General features: G+C 41.1%; 1 protein-coding gene across 2 annotated transcripts in view; it reads left to right on the top strand.

The window, feature by feature from the left end:
* LOC307030657 (transcription initiation factor TFIID subunit 4) overlaps positions 1–25,825 on the top strand; it is a 128,775-nt gene extending 102,950 nt beyond the window's left edge. For both annotated transcript variants that reach the window (XM_079667210.1, XM_079667211.1), the window contains one exon: positions 22,356–25,825. In XM_079667210.1, coding sequence (XP_079523336.1) covers positions 22,356–22,529 — 174 coding nt within the window. In that variant the 3' untranslated portion in view covers positions 22,530–25,825. The remainder of the gene's footprint in view (positions 1–22,355) is intronic.
* The last annotated feature ends 355 nt before the right edge of the window (positions 25,826–26,180 follow it).

A 26,180-nucleotide genomic window follows, 5' to 3' on the forward strand; every position in this document is an offset into this window, starting at 1 on the left:
GGACCTCCATACTTAGAAATATGACATTTTAACCTGGAAACAAGAATAATTATACATTGAATTAAACAAGGGGTGTCAAACTCAAGGCCCGGGGGCCAAATCCAGCCCGCGACTTAATTTTATGTGGCCCGCAAGAGCTTGCAAAGAATATAATACGTTTATTATACGGTTACATGCTACTTTACAGTATATCTATATATTTTCATTTTCATTCATTTCTTATTTTATTAATTTTTTTTTTTTATCTATGATTTATCCTTAATTTTATTAATCTGTGTGAATCTGTGCTGTCCTGCTTTTCAATCTTACCCTGTTGCTGTTAAACTACTGAATTTCCCCACGGGGATTAATAAAGGTCCATCTTATCTTATCTTACAGAAGCAGGTTGCCCATAAACTATATGTCCCACAATGCATCTCATTTTGTGACATGCGCACTGAAGAGACTTGGAATTATTTGCCCTAGACTTCTGCTTTCAGACATAGTTCAATACTAAGTTATTACCCTATCCAATACAAATCCAATGCAGAGGCAATAATATAATATAAAACATTATTTCATATATATTATGTATTTATATATATGTATTATTTATTAGTTACAACCAGCCCTTTGAGTGCAACCATAATGCTAATGTGGCCCACGATGAAATTGAGTTTGACACCCCTGAGTTAAAGTACTGCATTGTATCTTTTGTACTGTAGCTGCACACACATAGCACAAAGCTTTGTGAATTGTATTTATGATTATTGATAGATGTCTTGAAATGAGTACCATATCATGTGTACCACATTCCAATTCCTACTTTAGTGTGTTAGCTTGATTAGATGACACTTTATTGTCATTGCGCAGAGTACAGGTATTAAAGGTCGGACTTCCTCACATACACACACACGGCGGGACGTTGCGAGACTCGCTGCTGCGAGGAGCGGGATACTGTGAGCTGGCTCACTCGTGTGGGGTCAACGGGACAGCGAGACACCGCGGAACTCAGCCTGGGCACACACACAAACTCCCAGCCAGGCTGTGGGGGTGTTTCGGGCTTGGTTTCACTGTGTCTCACTGTCTCGCAGACGGCCACTGGGCTCACAGGGAGGGGGGGGGTTTAGGACCGAGAGTGAATACACATACTACACAGAGATGCTGTATGAGTTTGGAAAATTGCACAATATAAATCTTTTCTAGTAGACCTCAACAATGGAATTATGATCAGTAGAAATGGCCATGACATGGGACCTTTAAGTCAACGAATGTAGTTAGCATCTAACCAGAAGTGCAAAACAGCAGAAAGTGCAGATCTGTTCAAGTATAATATAAATATATATAATGGTAATTTGATAATTAGCACTAAACATAAAGCCCAAGCTGATGGACATTTTAAAAGTTGTGCAGGTATTCCCAAAAGAAACTAGTGTGGAGCACATTGATTCATTTACATTGTTTTAGTAGTTCGAACAGACCAACTCCTACATGATGTGTCTTCTTTAAAGTCATGATGGTCATAAACCAAAGCATTCAACAAAGTAACATTTTTGAGGCAGAAGATTATTACCTCCTGACGGTGTACAACATTCATCGGCAAACCATCCGATAGTGGTAAAGGAATTTCAATCCAACACAACGAGTGCACTATAGAGGAAAAGTCAGGATGCTTCATCTCATTGGAACCATGAATGTTATCTATGTATATCTGTCCATTCAGGAGATGGTGAGAAACATGTCCTCCTGGGGGGTGATACAGGGAAAGGTGTGATCTCCAATTTCATTTAAATTCATCTGCTGGTGACCATGGATATCTGTTCCAAATTTCATGAAAATGTGTTTTTACTAGAAACAAGAAATGTCAACATCATGGTGGTGCTGACTACCAGCAGAGTGTATCCTCTGGGGAACATGAATGTTGAATTATTATAAAGATATTTTAGTCTGGACCATAACCAACACTGCCATTCATAAAGCCACGTGTTTAGTACACACACATTGTTTTTGTCATTTAATTTAAAATCTTCACGGACATGATGGAATAGAAATGAGATGTTCACCATGTTTGTATTTTAGTGAGTCTCTGAATAGCCTGTTTGCTCCACAGTCTCTGTTCTCCTAACCAGTCAGTGTGTGCGTGTGTGGTTTTGATGATTTACTTTCTGACATGTTTGTATCTCGCTCTCTGCACACGATTTAAAATATGTATGGGAGAGCATACTGTAGCCGCCACGATTGTATTTTAGCTCTTAAATGTATGGTAACTGTCAACTTAACTCATCATCACCGGCTGTAATGTATTCATTCATGGAAGGCGGCTGAAAGAACCTCCAAGATCTGTAACACACACACACACACACACACACACACACACACACACACACACACACACACACACACACACACACACACACACACACACCACTAATTTAGGTGACATTTTCCATTTAGTCACAGTTACAGAAAAAAAGGGAGTAATTAAACATGTTCAGTGAAGGGCTGAGGATTCCTTCGTATGTCTAACAGACCATAAAATACACATTTGAATTCACCTTTTACATACAGATGACAGTGTTCGTGTGATACCACCTAGATATCAATTAATTGTACTTAACAAATGGGGGCCCTCTCCTGCTGATGTTCAGGTGTATATCAGTATGTAGTGTCTCTACTTTAAAGAGTCCTCTCCTGCTGATGTTCAGGTGTATATCAGTGTGTAGTGTCTCTACTTTAAAGAGTCCTCTCCTGCTGATGTTCAGGTGTATATCAGTATGTAGTGTCTCTACTTTAAAGAGTCCTCTCCTGCTGATGTTCAGGTGTATATCAGTATGTAGTGTCTCTACTTTAAAGAGTCCTCTCCTGCTGATGTTCAGGTGTATATCAGTATGTAGTGTCTCTACTTTAAAGAGTCCTCTCCTGCTGATGTTCAGGTGTATATCAGTATGTAGTGTCTCTACTTTAAAGAGTCCTCTCCTGCTGATTTTCAGGTGTATATCAGTATGTAGTGTCTCTACTTTAAAGAGTCCTCTCCTGCTGATGTTCAGGTGTATATCAGTATCTAGTGTCTCTACTTTAAAGAGTCCTCTCCTGCTGATGTTCAGGTGTATATCAGTATGTAGCGTCACTACTTTAAAGAGTCCTCTCCTGCTGATGTTCAGGTGTATATCAGTATGTAGCGTCTCTACTTTAAAGAGTTCTCTCCTGCTAATGTTCAGGTGTATATTAGTATGTAGTTTCTCTACTTTAAAGAGTCCTCTCCTGCTGATGTTCAGGTGTATATCAGTATGCAGTGTCTCCACTTTAAAGAGTCCTCTCCTGCTGATGTTCAGGTGTATATCAGTATGTAGTGTCTCTACTTTAAAGAGTCCTCTCCTGCTGATGTTCAGGTGTATATCAGTATGTAGTGTCTCTACTTTAAAGAGTCCTCTCCTGCTGATGTTCAGGTGTATATCAGTATGTAGTGTCTCTACTTTAAAGAGTCCTCTCCTGCTGATGTTCAGGTGTATATCAGTATGTAGTGTCTCTACTTTAAAGAGTCCTCTCCTGCTGATGTTCAGGTGTATATCAGTATGTAGTGTCTCTACTTTAAAGAGTCCTCTCCTGCTGATGTTCAGGTGTGTATCAGTATGTAGTGTCTCTTTATTTCTCTCATACTGCCTGTGCTGCAGCACCTCTTTTCACCCTCTGTCTGAAACCAGAGCCCAGTCTGCTCTGATTGGTTAGCTGGCCGGCTCTGTTGTGATTGGTCAACCACTCAGAGATGTCCCACCCCTTAATCTATCATGTTTGTATGGGGGGGGGAGTGTCTGTGGAAGAAACACCCTCTGACGGGAAAACAGGGATTTTAGCGTTTGCAGACCATGTACATGCACACAAACCTCATGTTTAGGGTCCCAGAAGAGAGAAGTAGTACAAACTTAAACAAAAGTCGAAAACCTCAAGTCCTGGAAGACTCTTGGTGCAAACATGGTCTATTTCTTTTAACACTGAGCTCTAACTAAATTCCAGAGAACACATTATGACTATAAATGTTTGAATCATTTTAAATGTAGTTGATACAATACATTTGTGATGCTTAGTTTCTCATAATTCTCATATATTTATATATGTACATAAATGTACAAATGAGTGTTAACACTCTAATCTCCCTATTTAGATAAGAACCTCCTATACATCCATATTCATGGCAAAGTAGTGAACCCCCTCATTTCTGCCTTTAAAACTTTGCCCTGGAATAATGGTTAAATATACAGTTTTGACAACAAAGTTGAGCCCCAGGCATTTAAAAGATACCCATCTTAAAGAAATTAATTACCTCCCTTGTTAATCTTGATATAATTAAATTTCTGAAGAATGAAATTTGCTGCTTTTTCCCCCTCTTCTCCGCCTCGTTGCTATGGAGGCGAGCGGATAATGGCTGCCTCTCTAGCTAGCCTGCTGGCCAGGGACGTGGGGACAGCCTAACATCGCGGCCCCCTGCTGAGCGAGCCCACTCGTACTCATCCTACATCTTCCCCACTCACAGGGATATCGCCTCGATCACTGATTTGCCATCCTGCGCCTGCTTCCCTTCATCCTGGAGGAGATGGAAACTCTGGGCCTTAATCTTAACGTGCTAATGTTGTTGAGAGACTCGAGAGCTAATGAAGTTGTCAACACGGAGCCTCTGAAACTTACATAGTGGAGAGCCCGAAGACTTCTTTCTGTTATGGCTCACTTAAGAAACTCCCGTGTCTTTGTGTGACTTACTGTTGTTCTTTTTATAGGACCTCCTGTGATGCTGTTAGATATAACCCTGATTGCTTTGTGCAGAGTAACACCGTGGAGAGGTGCATTTGTGTTCTCGTATTTAACTTTTCTTTGACCATAAGTTTTATGTCAGCTGTCAGGGTTTTAGCCTGGGGGAAGAAAGGAGAAAAAGATCTTTCATTAGGTGCTTGCAGTAACGGGAGAGAGGGGGGGCGGCAGAATAATGCCAAGGAGAGCGGAGGGGAGGGGGTAATATGTACGGCGTAGGCAAAATACTCCAAATATGGCAGAAATGCCAACATAGAGTAGTTTGAGTTTCCAGGATCTGATTCAGGACTTTTCATTGTGTTTGCATCGCTGTAAGCTTTCTGCTTCAAACTCTGCCTAAATAATGGGGCACCGTTTTTACATTTACTGCATCGTAGCTTATCTCTTGCCACCCATGAAACTACTGCTTCTAAGTACTCCCTTTTTTCCACTCTTAGCTTTTTACTACGACGTCCAAAAGCACCTTTGTGTCCTCGTCTCCCACTGTAAGAGGGATCGTTATAAGCCAAACCGACCACTCCTATCTCAGAGATGTCAATTAATTGCTCAAATAACACGGTTCACACCCGTCCTTTAGTTAGTCCATATATTTCATTGTTTTGTGCTAAAATATTGTTTTGATACAGTGTCCTCTATTTTGTTTTGTACCGGGGAAAACAGAACATCTAAAATTAGCTTTGGAAAATGGTGAAAGAGAACAAACAAGGCGATCCATTAGCGCGGATGGGTTATTGGCTGGCTTGCCTCTTCTCATGGCGGCCCATTAAAAGCTGTAATGTCTGCCTGTAGCAGCGCCTGGGGAAGAAGAAGGAGGCCATGGAAGGCATATTTCACATGCATCAGACACTGGAATTAAATAGACCAATGTTCCCTAAAAAGACTGAAGTACATCTCTTTCTGATGTGCGTCCCGGGCAAAAATTCATTGATCTTAGAATGTCCCTTGGCAATTATAAAATATTAAATCCAAGTCGCACTTTTCGGCTCGGCTTAATTTTTTTCTCCTCGCTTTTCCACTGCTTTCCATTTGACCAATTTAGAAAAAAAAGTTTGAAATGGATGGTCGTGAAAAAAAAAAAAAATGCTCTGATAATGAAGGCTGTGCCCTCTTTTGTTATGATTCTGTATTGTTTTTGCGGGATAAAATCTCAGATCATTAAACGGGATGAGGTCCCAGAGAAGCTGCTTGGAACATGTCTCAGTTTGAAGCAGAGTAAACCAAAACGACACGGATTGAAGCACACAAGGGAGTGACGTTTAAATGATATCTTTATTCCTGAACACAAGGTCCTCTGAGCCCTGTGTCTCAGCACTGTGGGGGTGGCAAATATTTGTAAGCTGCTTTCCATGAGGTCTCTGGCCCCCTTTTGTCCCTCAGAGATTACAGAGGGGTCTACAGTTAATTGCCCGAATCATTAAATTTAACATATATTTCAATAAATATAATCAGCCAGCTGTTTGACAAGGTACACAGTTCATTAAGTCCCCGTGCTTGTTTGTCGTTTCCCTAATTAAGATTTAGAATCGATCATTGAGTGTGTAATGTACGGTGCAGCTCGGCGTGCACGGGGAATCTCAAATGAAAAAAAAAAGGAATGGCATCCGCTCGCTAAAGCTTCACCATTTAGCAACTTGACTGCAATGGGAATTAGACATCCTGTGCTAATTAGGGAGGCCAATTAACTGTGAAATTCAGGCATTTCTGACAAATAATCTCAGCAGAATTCAGACATCAGCGTGCACATGAACATTATCAGGGCTGAATGGAGAGGCTATAAAGACTATTGGCTCGGGTGCTGTTTTAGCTGTGTGTGTGTGTGTGTGTGTGTGTGTGTGTGTGTGTGTGTGTGTGTGTGTGTGTGTGTGTGTGTGTGTGTGTGTGTGTGTGTGTGTGTGTGTGTGTGTGTGTGTGTGTGTGTGTGTGTGTGTGTGTGTGTGTGTGTGTGTGTGTGTGTGTGTGTGTGTGTGTGTGTGTGTGTGTGTGTGTGTGTGTGTGTGTGTGTGTGTCAGTTAGCATGCAGTATAACTAATGTCTCCCTAAGTTTCACTATCTACATACGACTAAAATCAATCAATATGACGCCCCTCTGTGTATGTAGCAGTGGTGGACAGTAGCTAAGTACGTTCACCCGAGTACTGAGTATATTTTGAGTACATTTTTCTTGAGTATTTTGTCTTTTTCTACTTCCATTGCTATTCAGTGAAAATCATTGTACTTTAAATCTAAATGTATCTGCATTTTTAAAAATGATTTGGTAACAGGGTATACATAACAACATGCGATACAGTTAAAGCTAACATATTATGATTAAATAACTGAAATCAAACAAAGAGGGGGAAAACAAAAAGAGAGTTTTTACTCAATTACATTTCGTCTTAACACAAATGATAATCAACAGTAAAGTCCGTCTATTTTTACTAGTTTAAACATAATTAACACATTCAAACATCAATAATGAATTTCCTATAATATAAAATATTTGTTCTGGAAGCTTTCGTCGTGCATACTGAGTGCTTGATGCTAATACTTCTATAGTGTTACCACTTTTATATTTCTACAGGGTGGTATAACTACTTTTACTCATGTAAGATATCTTCAAGCCCACTTCTGATTCTTAGTGTTTTCGTGGCTGTCGATCAATCTGCTAAAACCATTGTTTTCTGTTTTCTTTTTTTTAATTACTGCCGAATTGTATTCCATATTTTATTCCTTTTTCCATTCTAGTTCTTTGTAAATACTCTCAATATGTTTTAATGTTATTTTTTATGTATGCACCATGACATCAAGTCAAATTTCTCGTACGTGTTAACCGACCCGGTAATAAACCTGATTCTGATTCTGGAGATTAGAGGTAATAGTTGACTCTGAAATAAGGGTGTAGCCTGAGAGAAGGTATTGAACTGATCTTCTGCAGGGTGGTGTCAGCAGGTCTGTTTTCGTCCGTGTTCAGCAGCTGCCCAGCACTTGACCTGTTTTTCTGCTTTTCCCGAAACAAAGAATCGGCATAACCGCAGAGCCTCAATGTTTCTGTGTCTCTCATTCCCATTTTGATTCATTACCACATGTATTTTTTAGATTGCATAAATTATGTATTTTTTTGGACTAATGAACGCCCTCCACGGATAGAACTTGAGCAGAGTTGTGAATCGCTGGATTTGGCCTCTATCACCCGCCTCAGTTTCCTGATTACATGTCAGGGCGTGTGGTTTGGCTGGAAAAGTCCCGCCTGGCCTTTTTGTTTCGCTTTTTAAACAACAAGGGCCAGAGAGCCACGAAATGTAAACACACCTCCCGGGCTGGCCTATGTCGATACACACTCTTGCTTGTTTGTGTGTGTGGAGGTGTGTGTGGTCTGACTCGTTGACAGCTATAAAACAGGCCCCTGCTGTCTTTACTACCTGTCTGACCGATCCCGCCTGCTTTGTTCCTGCAGTAGAAACACATTTACCCAGAGAGGGCAAAAACACACACATCCTTTACTCAAGTAGAAGTACAGATACTCGTGTTTAAAAATACTCTGGTGAAAGTAGAAGTACTGACTAAACTTCTTTACTCAAGTCAAAGTAAAGAGGCTTTGAAATGTACTTCAGTAAAAAGTACCCATAACTAGCAGCTGTTTTAAAGAGTACCTGACCTCCCTTTATATGAATAGAACAATAATGTCATTGTTAGCTAATGAATGTTTCCATGCTGAACAACGGCAACATGACAACGTTTTCATTGGTCCCTCTTCTTTAGAGAAGACCAGGAAATGATGGATACACGGATCGTGTTCAAATCAATAGGCACGCAATGACTCTAAATAATCAAAAGTCAAAGTCAACTTTATTGTCAATCTTTCAGTTTGTGTGTACAGACAGAGAGATCGAAATACCGTTTCCAACAATCCCGAATATAAAAATAAAAATATGTATAAAATATGTATAAAATATGTATATCCTATATATACACAATCAACAGACACATTTATACATGTGATAAAAAAGATTTAAAAAAACACAACAATCAATATATACAAAATAACAGTCACTTCAATATCTTGGGATATGATCACGCCACCAATCACAGATTCAAACTAAAGGAACCAGCCTGTTTTGAAAATGTAAAAAGTAGAAAGTTCAGGTATTTGCGTTAAAAATGTAAGAAGTCAAATTAAAAAGTAGTGGAGTAAAGTACTGATACCAGAAACATGTACTCAAGTACAGTAACGAAGTATTTGTACTCGACTACTTCCCACCTCTGGTTGGCGCTTTCTCGAGTCTTAATAGAAAGGCGCCATTGCACCGTTGAAGGCAATGTCGGAGGGTGTGTGTTGAGGCTGTTTGGATACCAGCGGCGCCTCAGGTGTGTGTGCAGGGCGCCGAGGGGCGAGTCCTGCAGCGGGCGCCTCAGGTGCAGCAAGAATTGAGCACTTCCTTTTACAAGATGTGTAATTATTATGGCAGACAAGGGTGTGGGTTTATACCGAGTCAATATGTAGATAAGCTTTATATCCGCATGCACACACAGCTGCCTGGGAAAGGATGCTGTTGTGTGAGGGATAATAAAGCAGGTTGCCAAAATGCTGTGCAGGTAGGGAGGAAGCCTTCTGGGCCTGAGGAAGAGGTGCATTATGGGAGGGGGAGGCCTCCAGGAAAATCACAGGAAACTGTAATGAGGAACTCTTCAGCTGAGGCACAATTTTGTGATGCTCCCCCCCCCAACCAGCTAAGAGTGCTAATTTACAGTTTGTTATATGATGTTAATTCTGACATGGCGGCACCAATTGTACCAAACTGTGAAATCATTAGACTTCTATGTCTTACGCATATTTATCTACAGTACTAGTATTATACTGTAGGTGGCAGTAGTAGTAGTAGTAGTAGTTGTAGTACTAGTTGTGGTAGTACTAGTTGTACTACTAGTAGTAGTAGTAGTAGTAGTAGTATTAGTAGTAGTGGTAGTAGTAGTAGTGGTAGTGGTAGTGGTAGTAGTTGTAGTAGTGGTAGTGGTAGTGGTGGTAGTGGTAGTGGTAGTAGTGGTAGTGGTAGTAGTTGTAGTAGTAGTAGTAGTAATAGTTTTATGGGTGGTTTTATATAGGGGGGAGGAACACATATATTATATTATAAAAAAAAGGAAATTATAACAAAAATAAACACAACATTTGAGGTTTAAATGTCATTTTATGTATTTCTGAAGTTTCTGAGAATGTATAAGGCAGCCCGCCGAGGCTTTTTACATTTTTTGTATAACCTGAATTTACTATTCTTGACATCACTTATTTTGGGAAATACTAAACGTTTTTATGTAAAAAGTGTTTATTTGTGCATATTCAGCATTAATATATGTTACAATGTGCCTAACATTGCTGCAGTCACTTGATATATTTAGAAACATATAAAACAGTGTTTGCCTTTATTAGACTGGAGTAGATAGAGAAATGAACACCTACTAAATCGTGAACTGTTTTGAAAATGTCAATCAAGTGTGAGATACCAAGTGACATTTCTAGTACATATAATATTTTAAAGTTAAATCGTATTTCTGGGTATCTATAAAAAACGTCGTCAGCCTCTCACCCTGGCAGCATGTCGGATGAAAACACAATGACACTGGGGGGGTCACAAATATTCACAGTCCCTTTATTTAACTCCAGTAAAGTTCTTCTTTCTGGGCCATCTATATAAAACATGGCGCTCCACTCTTTCCCCAGCAGATTTTACTCAGACTGCCGCTTCCCACCTTTTACTTAGCAGGCGCCACATCAGGTGCACTGGGACCACTGGGACCACTGAGGGAGCCTGTGATGGCTAAATGATGTCAAAAATGGCCCCATTTGTGTCACTTTGAGATCAAGGACCATCTCATAGTGTGAACCCCCTCTGTAAATGTGCTTCCTAATCTCCTGCATCTGCATATCCACGGTGGGCCCTCGGTGCGTTCCTTCTCTTTTCAGTGAAATGTGTCAGTGCTCATATGAGGGTGTATGTGAAGACTGACAGTGAAGCACGTGTCTGCAGAGCGGTGGGAGCGTAGAGCTGCTTTTTGGTCTCTGAACTCATTCTCAAGTCAGTGATGGTGCTCAGAGTCTCTGTTATTCAGTGCTAGCCTCCTCTTTCCCCTAATTAGGCCATTTTGCACGATGCGTTCCCCTCAGTGTGGTCATTTATGTTCGATACCGCTCCGAACTGATTGGCTTTTGTTAACCGGTTGTTCCTATTTGGTGTGTTTCCACAACGACATCAAAGGGCGAAACTACAAGCCTCATTTGGCGACATCTCCAAGCTTTCCATCGGCGGCAAAAACACCCCGGTGCCAGGATTATTAACTCAGTCACCACCCTCTCATTCAACTTGAATTAAAAATTAAAAAGCGGCTGAAAATGACAGTGCCACACCACCGAAAGTAAAGTGTGCAAAAACCAACAAGGGCTCATTAGTGAGCAGTTCTGAAGACAAGCATTCTGACTTGAGACTCATTACACTTCTCCTATTTTAACTCTAATTGGGTTCATTTTATATATGAAACGCCTTTAATATTTAATGTTGAAAAAAAGTTCTACTTCTGATACTTTAAGTAGCCAAAGAGACTTGGCCTGTGTTAATCGTCCAGGTTATCGGGGAAGCTGTTTCTAATCTCCCTTTAGAGGAAGGACATTGAACGCATCGTTTGGCGGATTGTTGATCGAGACGAATGGAGCAGATTTATAGATCAAAACAACAGAAGCATCATCTGGATGGCTGCTGTTGTACTATTCCCATTGTAGAGAAAAGGACTTATTATTATATTAGATAATACTCACCAATATGTGAACAAAATGTTATTACCCCCAAAATCCTATATGGTGTTGCCAACCTAAGCTACAAAGAAAGAAAAGAAGCCTTTGTAGTGTTTAACAAGTTTCCCAGCTAGCCAGGCTTACAGCCTTTTAATTAAACAGATTAAAAACATTGTTATGGTTTGTTCATCTGGTTGCCTTCACACAATCTTTTGTTTCTCTCAGGTTGAAAGGAAAAGAGAGCAAGAGAAAGAGAGAGGAGGGGGTAAAAGAGCCAACACCGTGTTTCCAGGCAGGAAAGTTTGAAGTTCTTTGTTTGGAGCGAGGTTCCGGGTGCAGCACACTGTTTAGCTCGGTGACCCTGTGACTGTCTTCTGAGGAATTGTATGAGCAGCCCTGCAGAAAAGTGCTCCAGGGGCGGCTTTCATCTCAGCAGTAACCTGTGGACTTTGAAACTCAGGGCGATGGAATTGCAGCTTTGTCAGTACACTACTAATTAGAAAATTCCTGACCTCGAGCAAGATGTTTTAATTATGTGTTGTGTCAACGAGTTTGCAGATTTAATCCACCGTTGATACACACTCAAGTGTGCAAACTGTGTCGCACATTGTAGTAGATCAAGTGGAATGGTGAAGGGGCTTTCTTTGCCCCGTCGTCCTCTGCCCCACATAGCCTTTCCTGCACCGTGTTTTGTTAAGAGCCGTCTCAAGCTTAAGTAGCCAAATTAGACGTGGAGTTAATGTGTTAGTTCGTGAAAAAGCTGCTCTGGTTTGCCTGGGTTTGGTGGAGGCTGAACAATGTGACAGTATTGTGCTGGGTGTGAGCTCTCTGTTGCAGTGAGTCAGTGTGAGGGAAGGCAGGAAGGGGTTAAACAGAAATTGAGCGGGGATGCTGGGGGCAGCAGTGCTGCAGAACATAGCAGTGTTCGTGCGAAGGCAAGTCATTTCCCGAAACACTGCAGACACATGGCCTGCGGCGCTCTAAAACCTTTGGAGACCAAAATGGCTTGCAGGAGTTAGAAGTAATAAGGTGTTTTTTTGCCTTCTTTCTCCTTGACTGAAATTCTGCACGGTTGCTATGCATTGCCATGGAGCTGTGTAGCTGTTTTTATGGTTTATGTGGGTATTAAGATGCTCTGCAACTGGCCATTTTTGAGATTTGTTGTTCTTTAGCTGTGATGCAATTGGAAGTTGTTTGTTTTGAAAGTAATTCCCTCATTTTTTTGCCCTGATCAGAATGCTAGACCTCACTCTCATGCTTTTGTATTTTCCCTTTTATTCTTTCTGCTGTTCCCAAAATGACAAATTAACAAAGGCATGTACGAGACGAGAAAAAACAGATATAGCAAATGTGTTTCAATCTGCTTTTTCTCCTGAGAGCACAGTGACAAGGGCAGCCTCTTGTTTGGGCTTTTTCACCGAGAAGCAACCTGTGATGGGAACAAAGGCCGTCTGTGTGGCTGCCTGAACACAAAGTGGCAGTATTAGTCCATCCTGACCTTTGTGATTATCAGCGGGCTTAACCAAAACCCTTTTCATCCTTTCCCCTAGTTCTGTTAATCTTGGCTGCCTTGTCTGCTTCAAAGAGAGGCTCCGGCATATAATCTGGCTATGTACATCTGTGAATTATTATTCTAATTCTTTATACGTTTATTAGAGCTGAATAAACTCCACATCAAATACATCACTCGGGCAATGTCAGAAAGCCTGGGGCAAATCAGCCGACATCTGTTAACTCTTTCAAAATGGCCTCATCCAGCATGTCTGTGGGCGTAGAGGAGCGAGAGAAAGGAGCGAGAGAAAGGAGAGAAAGTCTCTGTTGCTGATTAATGGCGGCCGAGAGGAGAGGCGTTTCAGGCCGAGCGTGGAGATGAAGCGGGGCCGCACTCCCACGGCTGGGCTCCACACTGTAAACAAGGCGAGAGGGCCGATGCAGCGTTCCCCGACTGAAATGCGGCATGGAGGAGAACATGTGGGAAAGCTTTGCTTACTGGCGCAGAGTCAGTCAACCAGTCAGCAAGTCCTTCAGTCTGTAAATGAGTCAGAGAGCCAGGCTGTCCGTCAGTCAGCAGGTCAGTGAGGGCGTCAGTCAGCCAGCGTGTAAACTAGTTCATCAGTCCGTAAGATACTCCTAATGATGGCAGGACCATCAGAAGAACAAGCAAGCCACTGTAAATGTCTTTCTAGAATTCAACCTGATCACCAAATCATGGCTACCTAAGGTCTGCCATGCTATGTTGTTCCTCCGCTTCCTTCACTGGTTACCGGTAGCTTCCAGAATTTGCTTCAAGAAAGAGATCAGATAAGATAAGACTTTAATCATCAATAAACACAGCAGCACAATAATAATACAACTGTACACTAACAGTGCAGTAAAAAGAGCTATTCAATAACCACAGGAAACATAGACGGTCACATTACATGACACTTGTTAGACGCTTTTATCCAAAGCAACTTACATACTCAATACTGTGGGCAATCCCCACAGGAGCAGTTTGGGGTGAAGTGTCTCAGGGACACAACGACATGCTGACTGCAGTGGGGTTTGAACCTGTGCTCCCCTGATCCGAACACCAACGCACTAACCCACTACACCACACGCCTCAAATAATTAATGTAAATATTAAGAGTATTTAGTTGTGCACTAACCATAGTGGTCAATACATTGGTAGTGTCCTACCTTACGAGGACATTACTTCATCCACGATATGTTTAAAACACACTCCAGCACGCTCTCCTCGATGCTCATTGGCCAATCAGCTCACCTACTTCCTCACTGCGAGCAGGACTCATGTACAGTTCAACACAAACTTGCCAGGTTGCTATTCTGGCTCCAAAATAGTGCAACAAGCTCCCCATTGATATCACCAAGCAACATGTCGACACATCTTTCATTGCAGAGTAGAACCCACCTGTTTCTAATCTAAATGGAAGAGCAACATGTTGTAGCACGAAACATTTTTATCTTACTTCAACGCACTTGTGGGTTTTTTGCTGTTCTGAATGCATCTCCTCTTATTTTTAAATATGTATATTTGCATTTTAAGAAATGATAGGGTTACATAATAAAATGTCATACAGTTACGACTAGTGTGCATTAAATAAAGAATAGATTATTCATTAAAATTCACAAATTGAAGATAAGAAGAAAGAAACGTTCAATTCTGTAATAATACAGTATATAGTTAACAAATAACACTCAAATGTATATTCATTCTCACTCTATTTCTTTGTGTCTTTCTTGTTGCGTCTCTTCTTAGTTGACTGAAAAAAGATTTGGACAAAAGTTGAAGCTAAATGTGATGTTGACCTTCCACTGTCCAGCTTCATACAAATGAATCAGCATTATTTAGTTGCTAATTTCTACCCTGGTTTCAACTTTTGAAAATCAAACGACCACCACCTGGTTCCAGCGTCTTCACTTCTTTGTTTAGTTTGTCAACAGTCGGTCTGCGTTGTGCTATATGTGTCCTCCCCCCCGCAGCGCGAGAGTTTCAACGGATTTCTCCGCATCAAAGTAGTAACAACAAAAGAGTAATGTTGCATCATGAACAGCTTATCTGTTTCTGCACCAACACGGGGCGAGTCCTTATCGTCCAACATGAACGCTGAGCAACGTTTCCCCCCCCTCAGTTTGAGTTAACACAGTATGTTAGCCGGGGTGTCGTCACACACCACTACGTGTGTGTGTGTGTGTGTGTGTGTGTGTGTGTGTGTGTGTGTGTGTGTGTGTGTGTGTGTGTGTGTGTGTGTGTGTGTGTGTGTGTGTGTGTGTGTGTGTGTGTGTGTGTGTGTGTGTGTGTGTGTGTGTGTGTGTGTGTGTGTGTGTGTGTGTGTGTGTGTGTGTGTGTGTGACTTTGAGGAGAGGATTGCTGAGACAGCAGGTTGGCCTGTGCCTGGCAAAGTGGGCCATTAACCCACCGCCCTGAGGTGTGACCCGGGCCAAATCCAATATTGGCTCCAGCATCAAGGCACAGGTGCCACTCAGGGTTCAAAGCCACAGATCAGCAAGAACCCCCCCCCCCCAACACCACCACCACCAATCGACCCCCCGACCCCCTTTTCTCCTCTCAAACAATAAAGGACTGAATGTAAATTCCTCAAGACGCCTACAAGCATCGCTGCTGCCGCTGCACAATTGACGACAGGGAGTCAGACGTGGAGAGAGAAAGAGAAAGAGGGGGACAACATACATTATTAATCGAAAGTAAATTTAGCAAAATGGGATTTCATTTTAGTCCTCTCAAGCTCGAGGTGATTGTTGCTGGTCATCGGAGACGTGAACATGAAAGTGTGACCTGACGGCTTTGTCCTATGCAGAAATTCAGATTTCTCCGTAACTCTGAGAATCATAAACGTATAAGAAGCAAAGGATGAGATGTCCAAACATGGCGCTGTGACATAGAATAGCACAGAGAGCGAGTAGTTCTGATCGCTGTGATGTTCAGGAGCATTTCTTTATATTTTGATCAACATTTGTTTAATTGACCTTTAAGGGAAAAAGCCTTCGTGCATCCGAGGGTGACCTGCAGCTCTGACTACGGTGACTACGCTGAAAAGGAAATGCATTTACTCCCGTTTGGATAACATTAGATAGAAACTAATTCGAGGCTCTTTTAACATACTTTTCCTTTTCAAACAATGTGTTTGTTTGACATGGACAGTCAGAACATGTAATGCAATAACTCAAATACAGGATAACGCCAGCCTTGTCCTTTTTTATTTCATTTGTGCTGCCTCGAGTGAATAATCATCTTAGACGTTTATTATTTTACCCCGCTGCCAATAAATACGAGACGGGCTTATCAAGGTCAGGTGAGCGCATCTAAAAAAACGTTTTAGCTGGATGGCATTAGATTTCAGGATCCTTTTAGTTTTAATTTCTATGTCTTCTAACATTTTGGGAGGATATCGATAATACATTTTGAGGCGTTATCCTTTAGATCAGGGGTGGGGAACCTTTTTCCTCTCGAGGGCCATTTCAATTTTTTCAACATCCTCCGAGGGCCGTACGAATGATTGACCTCTGCTTAAAAATACTAAAATCACAGCCCATTCATTTGGCCTTTCTTTCATGCTGTGCAAAGAAAAAGCAACTTCTTAATCCAGATATCTCACCATGACTCGCGCATGCATTCACGTGCACGGTGTGGCATGACCACCAAAACAGAAAGATATTGGACACAAGACGTGTGCAAATGTATTTAGTTTCCTATCCATGTGGACATGATTTAAGTGGGGGGGGGGACCTAACCTCCTCTAGGGGGGTCAGGGGCATGCTCCCCCGGAAAGATTTCTTTTTTTAAATGTTGAAGTTAAATGCATCAATCTGGTGCACTGTGAGAGCAACATTAGAAGATCTATGGATACATCTCTCAACACCCATATGAAACAGAACTGTAAACCGATTTCTTTTTCTTTATGGATATTTTACAAATCACTCCCCTTTCAAACTGTATTCTTGTTTTGTTTTTGTTTTGTTTTGTTTTTGTTACTCTCATATAGTATTTTATAACCGTTTACTTCATTCTCTTATAACTATAATGATCATAAAAAGATGTGCCTTTCCCTCACTGGTTGGAGAAAAAGCTTCTTATATCTGTTAGCATAGCTAGCTAACCAGATGCTAATAACAACTAAGTTATTGACTGTATGATCAGTATGACAGATGAACAGATCGCCACTGGGCTTTCCACTAAAGACACAGCCACGCAAAAACTGCAGCATGTGTACAGCTCCTTATGGGTACTGCTTGGAGTTGCTGGAGTGGCGTTCTGGTGCTCACCATCAGAACTGCACCCCTGTCAGATGAAGACGTATACCACGTGATGACACGTTAGGCTCGTGTTGTGTTCAAGGACCCTGACCTTGGCCAGGAAAAACAGGCACTCGCTTTGTTTAATTTGTTTGCGGTCTAGATTTCTTTACATTTTTTCTTTTTTGCGTGTGTTTATAAATTACCTCGAGGGCCGTACCAAATGGTCTCGCGGGCCGTATACGCCCCGGGGGCCCGAGGTTCCCCACCCCTGCTTTAGATATTCTTGTGTGTTTGTCAGAGAATCCATAAATACATATCAGTTTATCAATAACATCTCTAAATATTGACGACATCATGTATAAGTAACCCTATTACATTAAAGTTGCTTACACCATGACTTCAATACTGTTGACTCATGGTCGGACCATTTATACATCTTTTTTTTCAAATAACACTAGCATTCATTTGCCAGATTCCCAGTCAGAATGGGCATATGTGTAATCTGTTTACTGACATCTGTCACACAACAGTCTATTATCCTAATTGTCAGCTACCCAAACACACTCAGGCGTTCTCTTTATGAACATGTGTGTGTGGTAAACCATGAAACATGTAACGATGTGTAAAGTCATGTGTCCGGCCACTTGGCACGTTGTCATGTGTGTCAACAAAACGTGGCTGAAGACCAGGAAGGAGACATCATTACAGACAAATTATCCCCCTCCTCTCCTCAGGATCCACCCCTCTCGGTTTTTCTCTCTGTCCCCCGCTCCAAACAAGTCAAATGTCTGAAGAGATGTATCGAAGTATCCCTGCGCGTTCTGTGAGATGGATATGTCATGTGACATAATGCCTCGGAGCGGCCATCACAGATAAAATGACAGATGCTGTTGTTTGCCTCATGGATCCCTCTTGGCTGATTTTGAGTCTTCTTTTTAGAGTAAGCTTTTGGTTTCAGGTTCATTTTAGTTTGATTTTAGATATTTATAGAATGTCTTTGTTGCGACTTATAACCTATTGGGATGACACAGATGATATACTTTGAGGGGTTGTCCTTTAGATAATCGGATAATTGATAAATACAATTGATAAGTAACCTTTTTGTATTAAAGTTGCTCACTGTGACCTTACACGCTGCCATCTTGTTTCTCGTTGAGTCTCAGACACACTTGCTGTGTAATTGCCGGCGACAGGGAAAGCGTTGTTGTTGATGTCTCGCTTTCCCTTTGTTAACTGACACTCAGCCATCTGCTTTTTGTATCGTCGTTCCTCCTCCACTACATGATTTCCTGCGTGTGTTGGCGAGAGCGATCGGTCTCCGTAGAAACCACAACAACAACAACAACATGCCCGTGTTTGTGTTGCTGGCATGTGGAGGACATATAAAGACGGAGAGTGAATTCCTGGACTGACCTTTCTGCCTGTATTTGGATCACTTACGGCAGACTCTGTGCCCGAAGGGTGTGATGCATTCTGGGAGATGTGGCACACTACCTGACCTGAGATATCTGGATATATTCTTTGTCTTTCTTTACCTCACAGGATATGTTTTGCTTTTAATTTCAAGCTACTGTACACTCATTTTAACGTACACTATGTTTAGTAGAATGGAATGAGGGAGTATTCTAATATATTTTGTATATTTTATACTGTAGATACTCCTCTGAATATAAGTATTTTTGACTATGAATATGTTGTTTTTATATTCTGTAACTTCAAATTTTCTTCTATTTTTAAGATTTTTTTGAATTTTTGTAGATTGACTGTGAACATGCTGCTGTGACAAAACAATGTCTCAACTTGTGATAAATAAAGTATCTATCTATCTACCCTCCACCTGCCTGTGGCTACTGCTGCCCATCCGTCCAGGTGGATGGATGGCTTTGATTGGTTCAGTCTGTCGCCCCGGTTACTTGTGAGTGGCAGTAATTGGCATGGCAGTCGGCAGGCCCATCTTTCACATGTGGTCAGCCATCATCGAGCTGATTGGGCCGCGGTCGCCCCCCCCAAAGGGAGGGCTGGTGTGCCCTGGGGGCGGGGCATGGAGAGCCTGTTAGCATGTTAGCATAACTGACCAGAGACCAGTGCTGGACTGATTGTAGTTAATACCTGGAAAATCAGCCAAGGCCAACGTCCACACATTTAAATCAGTTATACTCTGTAACCTTGATGTTACTCTGTCACCCTCTGTCTGAAACCAGAGCCCAGTCTGCTCTGATTGGTTCACTGGACGGCTCTGTTGTGATTGGTCAATCGCTAAGAGATGTCCCGCACTAGCCAATAGAAGCATACGTAGATGGTGCATACTGTATATGTTTGTTTAACACACATATGCCAAGAACAATTTATTTGATGAGGAAAACTGTTTTCTTTTGTGTCTAAATCTCTGGCCAGACAATCTGTGGATAACAATTAAAGCTAGTTTAACAACATTTCAACATCAATGTCAAGAACAATTGATATGATTAGGAAAGTGTACATTTTGTAGCAGTGTTTGATTACCACTGTTCTGATACTTCAAACAAATCACTGATAGCATTTAAAGCTACAGTAGGTGTGCTGTAGTTTGCTCTCATTGGGGGGAACAGTATCCTGGCTACTCTCACTCACCATGCGGGGTCAGAGAGTGTACCGAAGGAAATTTGAGACAAAGTTCGGTCATAGTGTTCACAAAGACAAGCACAGGAGGGGGTGGCTGCTGGAGGGGCTTTGGTTTTGTTCTTGTAAATCCATAGCCGTCATATGTTTGCAATTAAAGCCTGTCTGTGCTGTGTGTTTACAGAGCGGTGCAATCAATGTAATTGTGAGAGGGTGTTCCTGACTGAGACGTCTGTCTTATTTCTCTCTGCCTGGGTTCAAGTGGGCACTCGCTGGATTGTCGTTCCCAGTGTTTCTCATTTCCAAATGTAAATGCATCCCTTGATTTGTATCAGCCTCTGTATACACTCTCTTTCTGTCTCATTCTTCCTGGATCAAATACAAACAACCACGGCTCCATTTCAAGAGTCAGATGTCAGCTCAGATCTATGTCGGCAGCGTGGTTCAGTCAGAGGGAAATCTGTTCATTTACAAGAGGATGTAAAGAAACATGGAGCAAGCTTAAATAACAATGATGTCTTCCCTTCACTTAGCTTTTCTCGGCCTCAGTTTGTTTAAGAAAAAACGACTGCTGCACCTGAAGATCTGGACGTTATTATATTATCCGTTTGATCTCGCTGTGCATCAGGCATAACTTTACTTAATTGGAGGTGTGTACTTTGGTAGAGGCCACAACATTCCTTACTATTGAAACTGTCAATGTGTTAGCCATTCAACAACAATTACTTCATTTATAGGAAATGGGAAACATCGTTTTTTGCTCACTTCTGAACTGTTTCTATGCTTCACCATGGAAACTAAACCCTTGGCTGTGCCACACAGACAAAGATGTTTTTTCTTCCTCTAAAGGCAAACTGAGGACAACCTGCCTGAAGAGAGAGCGCAAGATACATGTTCTTTAGAAAGGAGAAATTGAAATTAGCAAAACCCAAACAAGTCACCAGTCATTTCATATTTCTGATAAAGAGCATAAGCACAAAAGCGTGATACATGAAGGGTCAATGAAAGGTTGCTGCAGTCATCAGTTGCAGAGCAGTGGGATGTGTTGTCTGATCATCACTGTACCACTGTTGATACAAATCAAGCACCTTCTCAGAATCTGAGTTTCTGAACAGCTTCAAATTTGTGTAATTCTTCCATGTCGGAATTTTATTTCAAGTTTATTTCAAGCCACAAGCTCTGTGAGGCATATGTATTTGACACTATAATCACTGAAGACAATATGACCCTCTCACCTACATCCGATCCAGGATTTTTTATTTTTTTATTTAATCGTTTATTTGGCAGGTATGGAAGAGGATTAGGGCCACATCAAAAAAAAATTGAGGAGGATTTGAAAATTAAAAAAAAAAATTGTTCTGAGATTAAAATCAGAATTCTGACTTTTTTCTCAGAACAAAAATGAAAATCCTCCCAAAAAAAAAAATCATGTGGCCCTAATCCTCCCCCGTAGGCAGGGACAAAGCACAGTAATGAACACTTACGGGCTGTCCACGTAGCAGCGTGCGTTGAAAGCTTCACCATTCACTTTGAATGGGGTGACGTCACTTTTCGCCAAACTGCATTGTGGGAAGCGACGCGGAGCTTTGCTGGCGTGGCTCGCTGCAAAAGTTGAGCAATGTTCAACTTTTGAAGCCTCGGCAGAAGCGTCAGCCAATCGAATCATATGCCAGTACAAGCTCTAACCAATCAAACCGCTGCTTGTGTGTCAGGGGCGGGAGATTCATGTGATTGGTTGTTGGTCGAGTTTCAGAACCGCCCACCGGCAAGCTTCAACGCATGCCGCTGTGTGGACGGGCCGTTAAAACATTCAAATGTATCAAGCGTAACAGTGCCAGATTTTGCTTTGAGCTAATTTCCCTCACATAAAACATTTAAGAAAATAACATTTTACAAACAAATACATGATATGCAAAAGAGCCAGAGCAGCACACACTAAAGTGCAGTTAGTGGTGATTGCCCGTCTGTTTGTTTCTCAACCATTCTTTGAGTTGACCTTTGAAGTTATTGAGAGTGGGACAATCCCGTATCTCAGTTGGGAGGCTGTTCCAGAATGAGCTGCCTTTAACGGAGAGGACACTTTGATTTTAAGAATTCTAGTACACACAGTGCTGCTGTCTAACTGTATTACATCTTGGGACACTGTATCTTGATTTGATGGTAACAATTCATACTCACTGTTCAAAACATGGTTAGGCTCAGGTATGGTATGTTGATTCAGTGTTTCTTAAAAGGTTGACCTACAATCTTTGAGCAAATGTTCATTTGGTGTAGCAGTTTTGCCGTTGAAGCAGTGGACACACAGTTGTACTATGTGGTGCTGCAAGCATTGTGCAGCATTGTTTCTTGAACCCTTGTCAAGAATTTAGGGCAATAATAACCCTTGAAACGATGGATTTCGAAATGTAAAGAAACCAGTGTTTAATCCCCCATCTCACCTTGTGCCCTCTGTCTTGTCTTGCAGGTGTCAGGCAGCTCGATGGGCTCCCCGTCCGGCTCCTCCGCCCCCTCCTCCTCGTCGCGTCAGTACGCACGGCAGCGCATCACACGCGTCAACCTCAGGGATTTAATCTTCTACATGGAGCAGGAGAGAGAGACCGCCCACTCCCTCCTCCTCTACCGCGCCCTGCTCAAGTAGCCTCCCCCCCCTCCCCCCGCCACGTGCCTTCAGATCAGGTCTAATTATTCAGTGTCTCCATCTGTACTGTAGTGACGTTTCATGTAGCTTTTAATAAAGAGAGAGAGAAAGAAAAGTACAAAAATAAATCCATGTTTTAGATTCACGATGAGTAGTTAGGTCATTGAGTTTAAAGGCGGCTGACGGGTGCAAAACGAACAAAAACGATTTCCATTTGGAGAAACGCGCAGTTTCAGAAACATGGCAAATATAAAACCAGCATTAAGAAAACATTCACCAACTTGAAGAAACATGCAAAGCGTTTACTAAATAGACCCTCCAGAAAAAAACGCGGGCTAAAATCCTTGATTATGCAATTAAACATGTGGAGTTTTTATGTGATTTTATGCTGTGAAATTGCGGGAAGTTGCGAAATATGCTAAATATGCGGGGAAAAGAATAAAAAAATTTTTAAATATTGGGCTGTCTTATTTATTCTCTCTCACACACAACCTGCCACTAACGTTAAACCCCTTTCCTATTCAATTAAACACATTCAATGTTTATTTATTGTAAAAGCAATTGGGCTATTTTAATCTCACACCCCCCCCCCCCCCCCCCACACACACTTCTCCGCCTCATTCTGTTTTCATTTACTCGTTCGTTATCTGACCAGCTTCAAGCTTGTAGGCTACTCACTTCGTTTCTTGTAGCCCTCTAAAGGGTTCTGGAGGTTGATGCCTCGGTGAACGTGAGTTGTTTGGCTTTCTTGTCCGCAGCAGCAGAAAGCATTTTCGAATGTTTGAATGAATCAAAGCGGGTCGTCACCGTCGATTTTCTCTTATGCTGCAACACACAGTTGCACGGGGTGCAGAATAGTTTCCCCCCACTTGTTGCCCGGTCTTTAGTTGAAATGTTCGTCGGTAAATGAGATGGATTAGATTTTTTCATCTTGGTGTTTTCTCTCTCGTGTGAGCTCCACACGTTCACTCTATACAGTGTTGTTTACATTCTGTGATGCGCGAGCTGATGACGTCACGTCAAGACGAGTTAACTTTTTTTTCTCTCAACTTTGTGTGGAAAAATGCGGGAATTATGCGGCCTTTTAAAAATCTGCGCCATTTTGCTGATTATGCGGTAAATTCTGCGATCACAGAATCGCGTTTTTCTGGAGGGTCTAACTAAAAGAGCTGCATAAATGACACTCTGCAAGGAACCCAAAACCAAACAGAAACCAGGGGACACTAAAAAGTGACGCACACAACTAGGACCAGAGCGATTGTTGACATTCAGGGATTATAAAATTAGTCAACTGTCGCAGAGTTGGTCTGTTTGATAATTGTGATTGGTCAGTATATTTGAAATGACTAGGTTAGCTACGTTAACTAGCTAACAGCAGATCTGCAATATGTCTGCATTGTGATCACATGTTTTAAATATGCTGATACAACTTACATTTTAGGTAAGTTTCCATTGGCAGTTACAGTTGGCCAACTTTATTATCCCTGAATGTCAACAATCGCTCCGGTCCCAGCTGTGTGCGTCACTTTTTAGAGTCCCCTGGTATCCGTTGAGGTTCTTGCATCGTTTTGTGTTTCCAGTGCTTTTAGTAAACACTGCGCTTGTGTTTCGTCAAGTTGATTTAGATGTTTCTTCATTTGCATGTGTTTTTGCACATTTTTGTATTTTGAATTGTAACGGAAATGTATTTTGGTCGTTGTACCACCTGTCAGCCACCGTACGTATGGAATTCGTTGTGTTGGATTTGTAATAGGAAAAAAAAGGGTTTTAAATGTTGCAGGATATTTTTATTTAACATCGTTGGCATTAGCTTCAATAAACCACCTCAAAGTAAGGACTATTTGGCGGAGATGAATATATTCACACCTCGATGCAGCCTACGATATTCTCCATGAGCTATTTGTTGAGCACAGTTCAATGAAAGTAGCTGAACTCATCAAATAAGAGATTTACGGATTTCTATAATGAGACATCGTTTTGATTCCAAATAACAGCACCGCGTTCAATTTACTGTAGACCTTATTACATTATTTTCCATGTTGATCACGTTCTCTTTGTAGGAAGTGGAATATTCCCTGTGTCAGTATTAGGATGTTTTGTAAAATGAGAATCAGACATGACACAAAGTCCCCGTGACCTTTCTGAAAAAGGTCATTAAACTAAATTATAGTCTATGACACATGATTGGTCACCCTTGTCAGTATATTTTAATTTACCCTCGCTGAATGTGAACTCTTTTTTTACGACTAGATGTTGTGTAGTGTTCGCTCACTTCTTTAAACACTTAGAAGTTTGGTTATTATTGTGTGAAACCTCAGATCAAAAAAGACATTCCTTTCTCCTTCTCGCTGTCCTACCTGCACATAATTGGCATTTCATTTCAACAAAAAAGCAGCTATTTTTCAGTGTTGCTAATGTGTCCTCATGTCCCCTTTAACCCCCTACCTACTTTGGTAATGACTGAATGAACAAAGCACTTCAACATGTTTTTATTTTTGATCCCAGATTAAATATCACTGCTGTAAATTCATATTTAATTGTAGAAGGAAGACGTTTATTCCAGCCTCAAATTAATTTGTAATATCCCAATTTGTTTCTATCTTTGTATAACCGACTGAAGAAAGGAAAGGGCCTGTCGCCTTGTCATTTTTCTTAATTTTATCGTATTCTGTAATATTGTCAATGATGTTTTCTTTCTATTTAACTAAATCTCTTGGCCTCTATGCAGCTTTTCTTGTCATCGGTGACATTTTAAAGAATTGTTGTTCATTTTGACAACACTTTTTTTACCTGACAACTCGAAGCTGTCGCTGCAACACAGCAAAGGAATTATTCATTTTAAATTGTAAACAGCGTTGCCAACTTCTAACAAAAGATAGTTATTTTTAACGATTGATATATTAATTAATATATTTTTTTGATTGGCTTTTAAGCTCAACATTCATATTTTCTATGTCCCAAATACCATGTTTTAAAAACAAGCACAACAATGATTATTGTGGTGACAAAAAAAAGATTTTATTAGTCATTTCTATTGTTTCTGTTTCACAGGAAGACATTTCTACTCTTATTATTACAGCTTTTTAGCCAAAATATTAGGATAATTTTACTGATGTAAACAGATGGGGAAAGGATGATTTGTAAATATTGTTTACAAAACTATGTGTTTATTAGAACCACGTTATTTTTGGTAAACTCTTGTACATATCTTGAAAATTTCCTGTTTGTGTGAAAAACAATACTTATGTATTTGTACCTATTTTGTAAAGGAATAAATAAGCTGTTGACTAAACTGAGCATTTGCTGACTTTGTCCATTTCTTCTTTTGTTTAACAGCACTCACATAAACAATATAATGAGGGAGGCTTAAGAGAGGTAGATAGTAATGAAGTACATTTACTAAAGTATCGTACGTAAATTTTGAGGTAATTATGCAACTTCATACTTCATTTTGGAGGCAAATATTGTACTGTACTGTACATGCAGGGCCGCCCCTGGCGAACTTGGGGCCCCAAGCGGACTTGGGGCCCCGACACCCCCCGTGACTTGGGGCCAGCGACATTGTGAAATGAGGCCCTGTGTACATGTATCTAACAGCTGGTAATGGCGGAGATACCTTTAATGACTTTTTATACTGCAAGGTATTTTAAT

Source organism: Notothenia rossii (genome assembly GCF_949606895.1).
Source record: "Notothenia rossii genome assembly, chromosome: 2".
In the NCBI taxonomy this organism is placed as follows: Eukaryota; Metazoa; Chordata; class Actinopteri; order Perciformes; family Nototheniidae; genus Notothenia; species Notothenia rossii.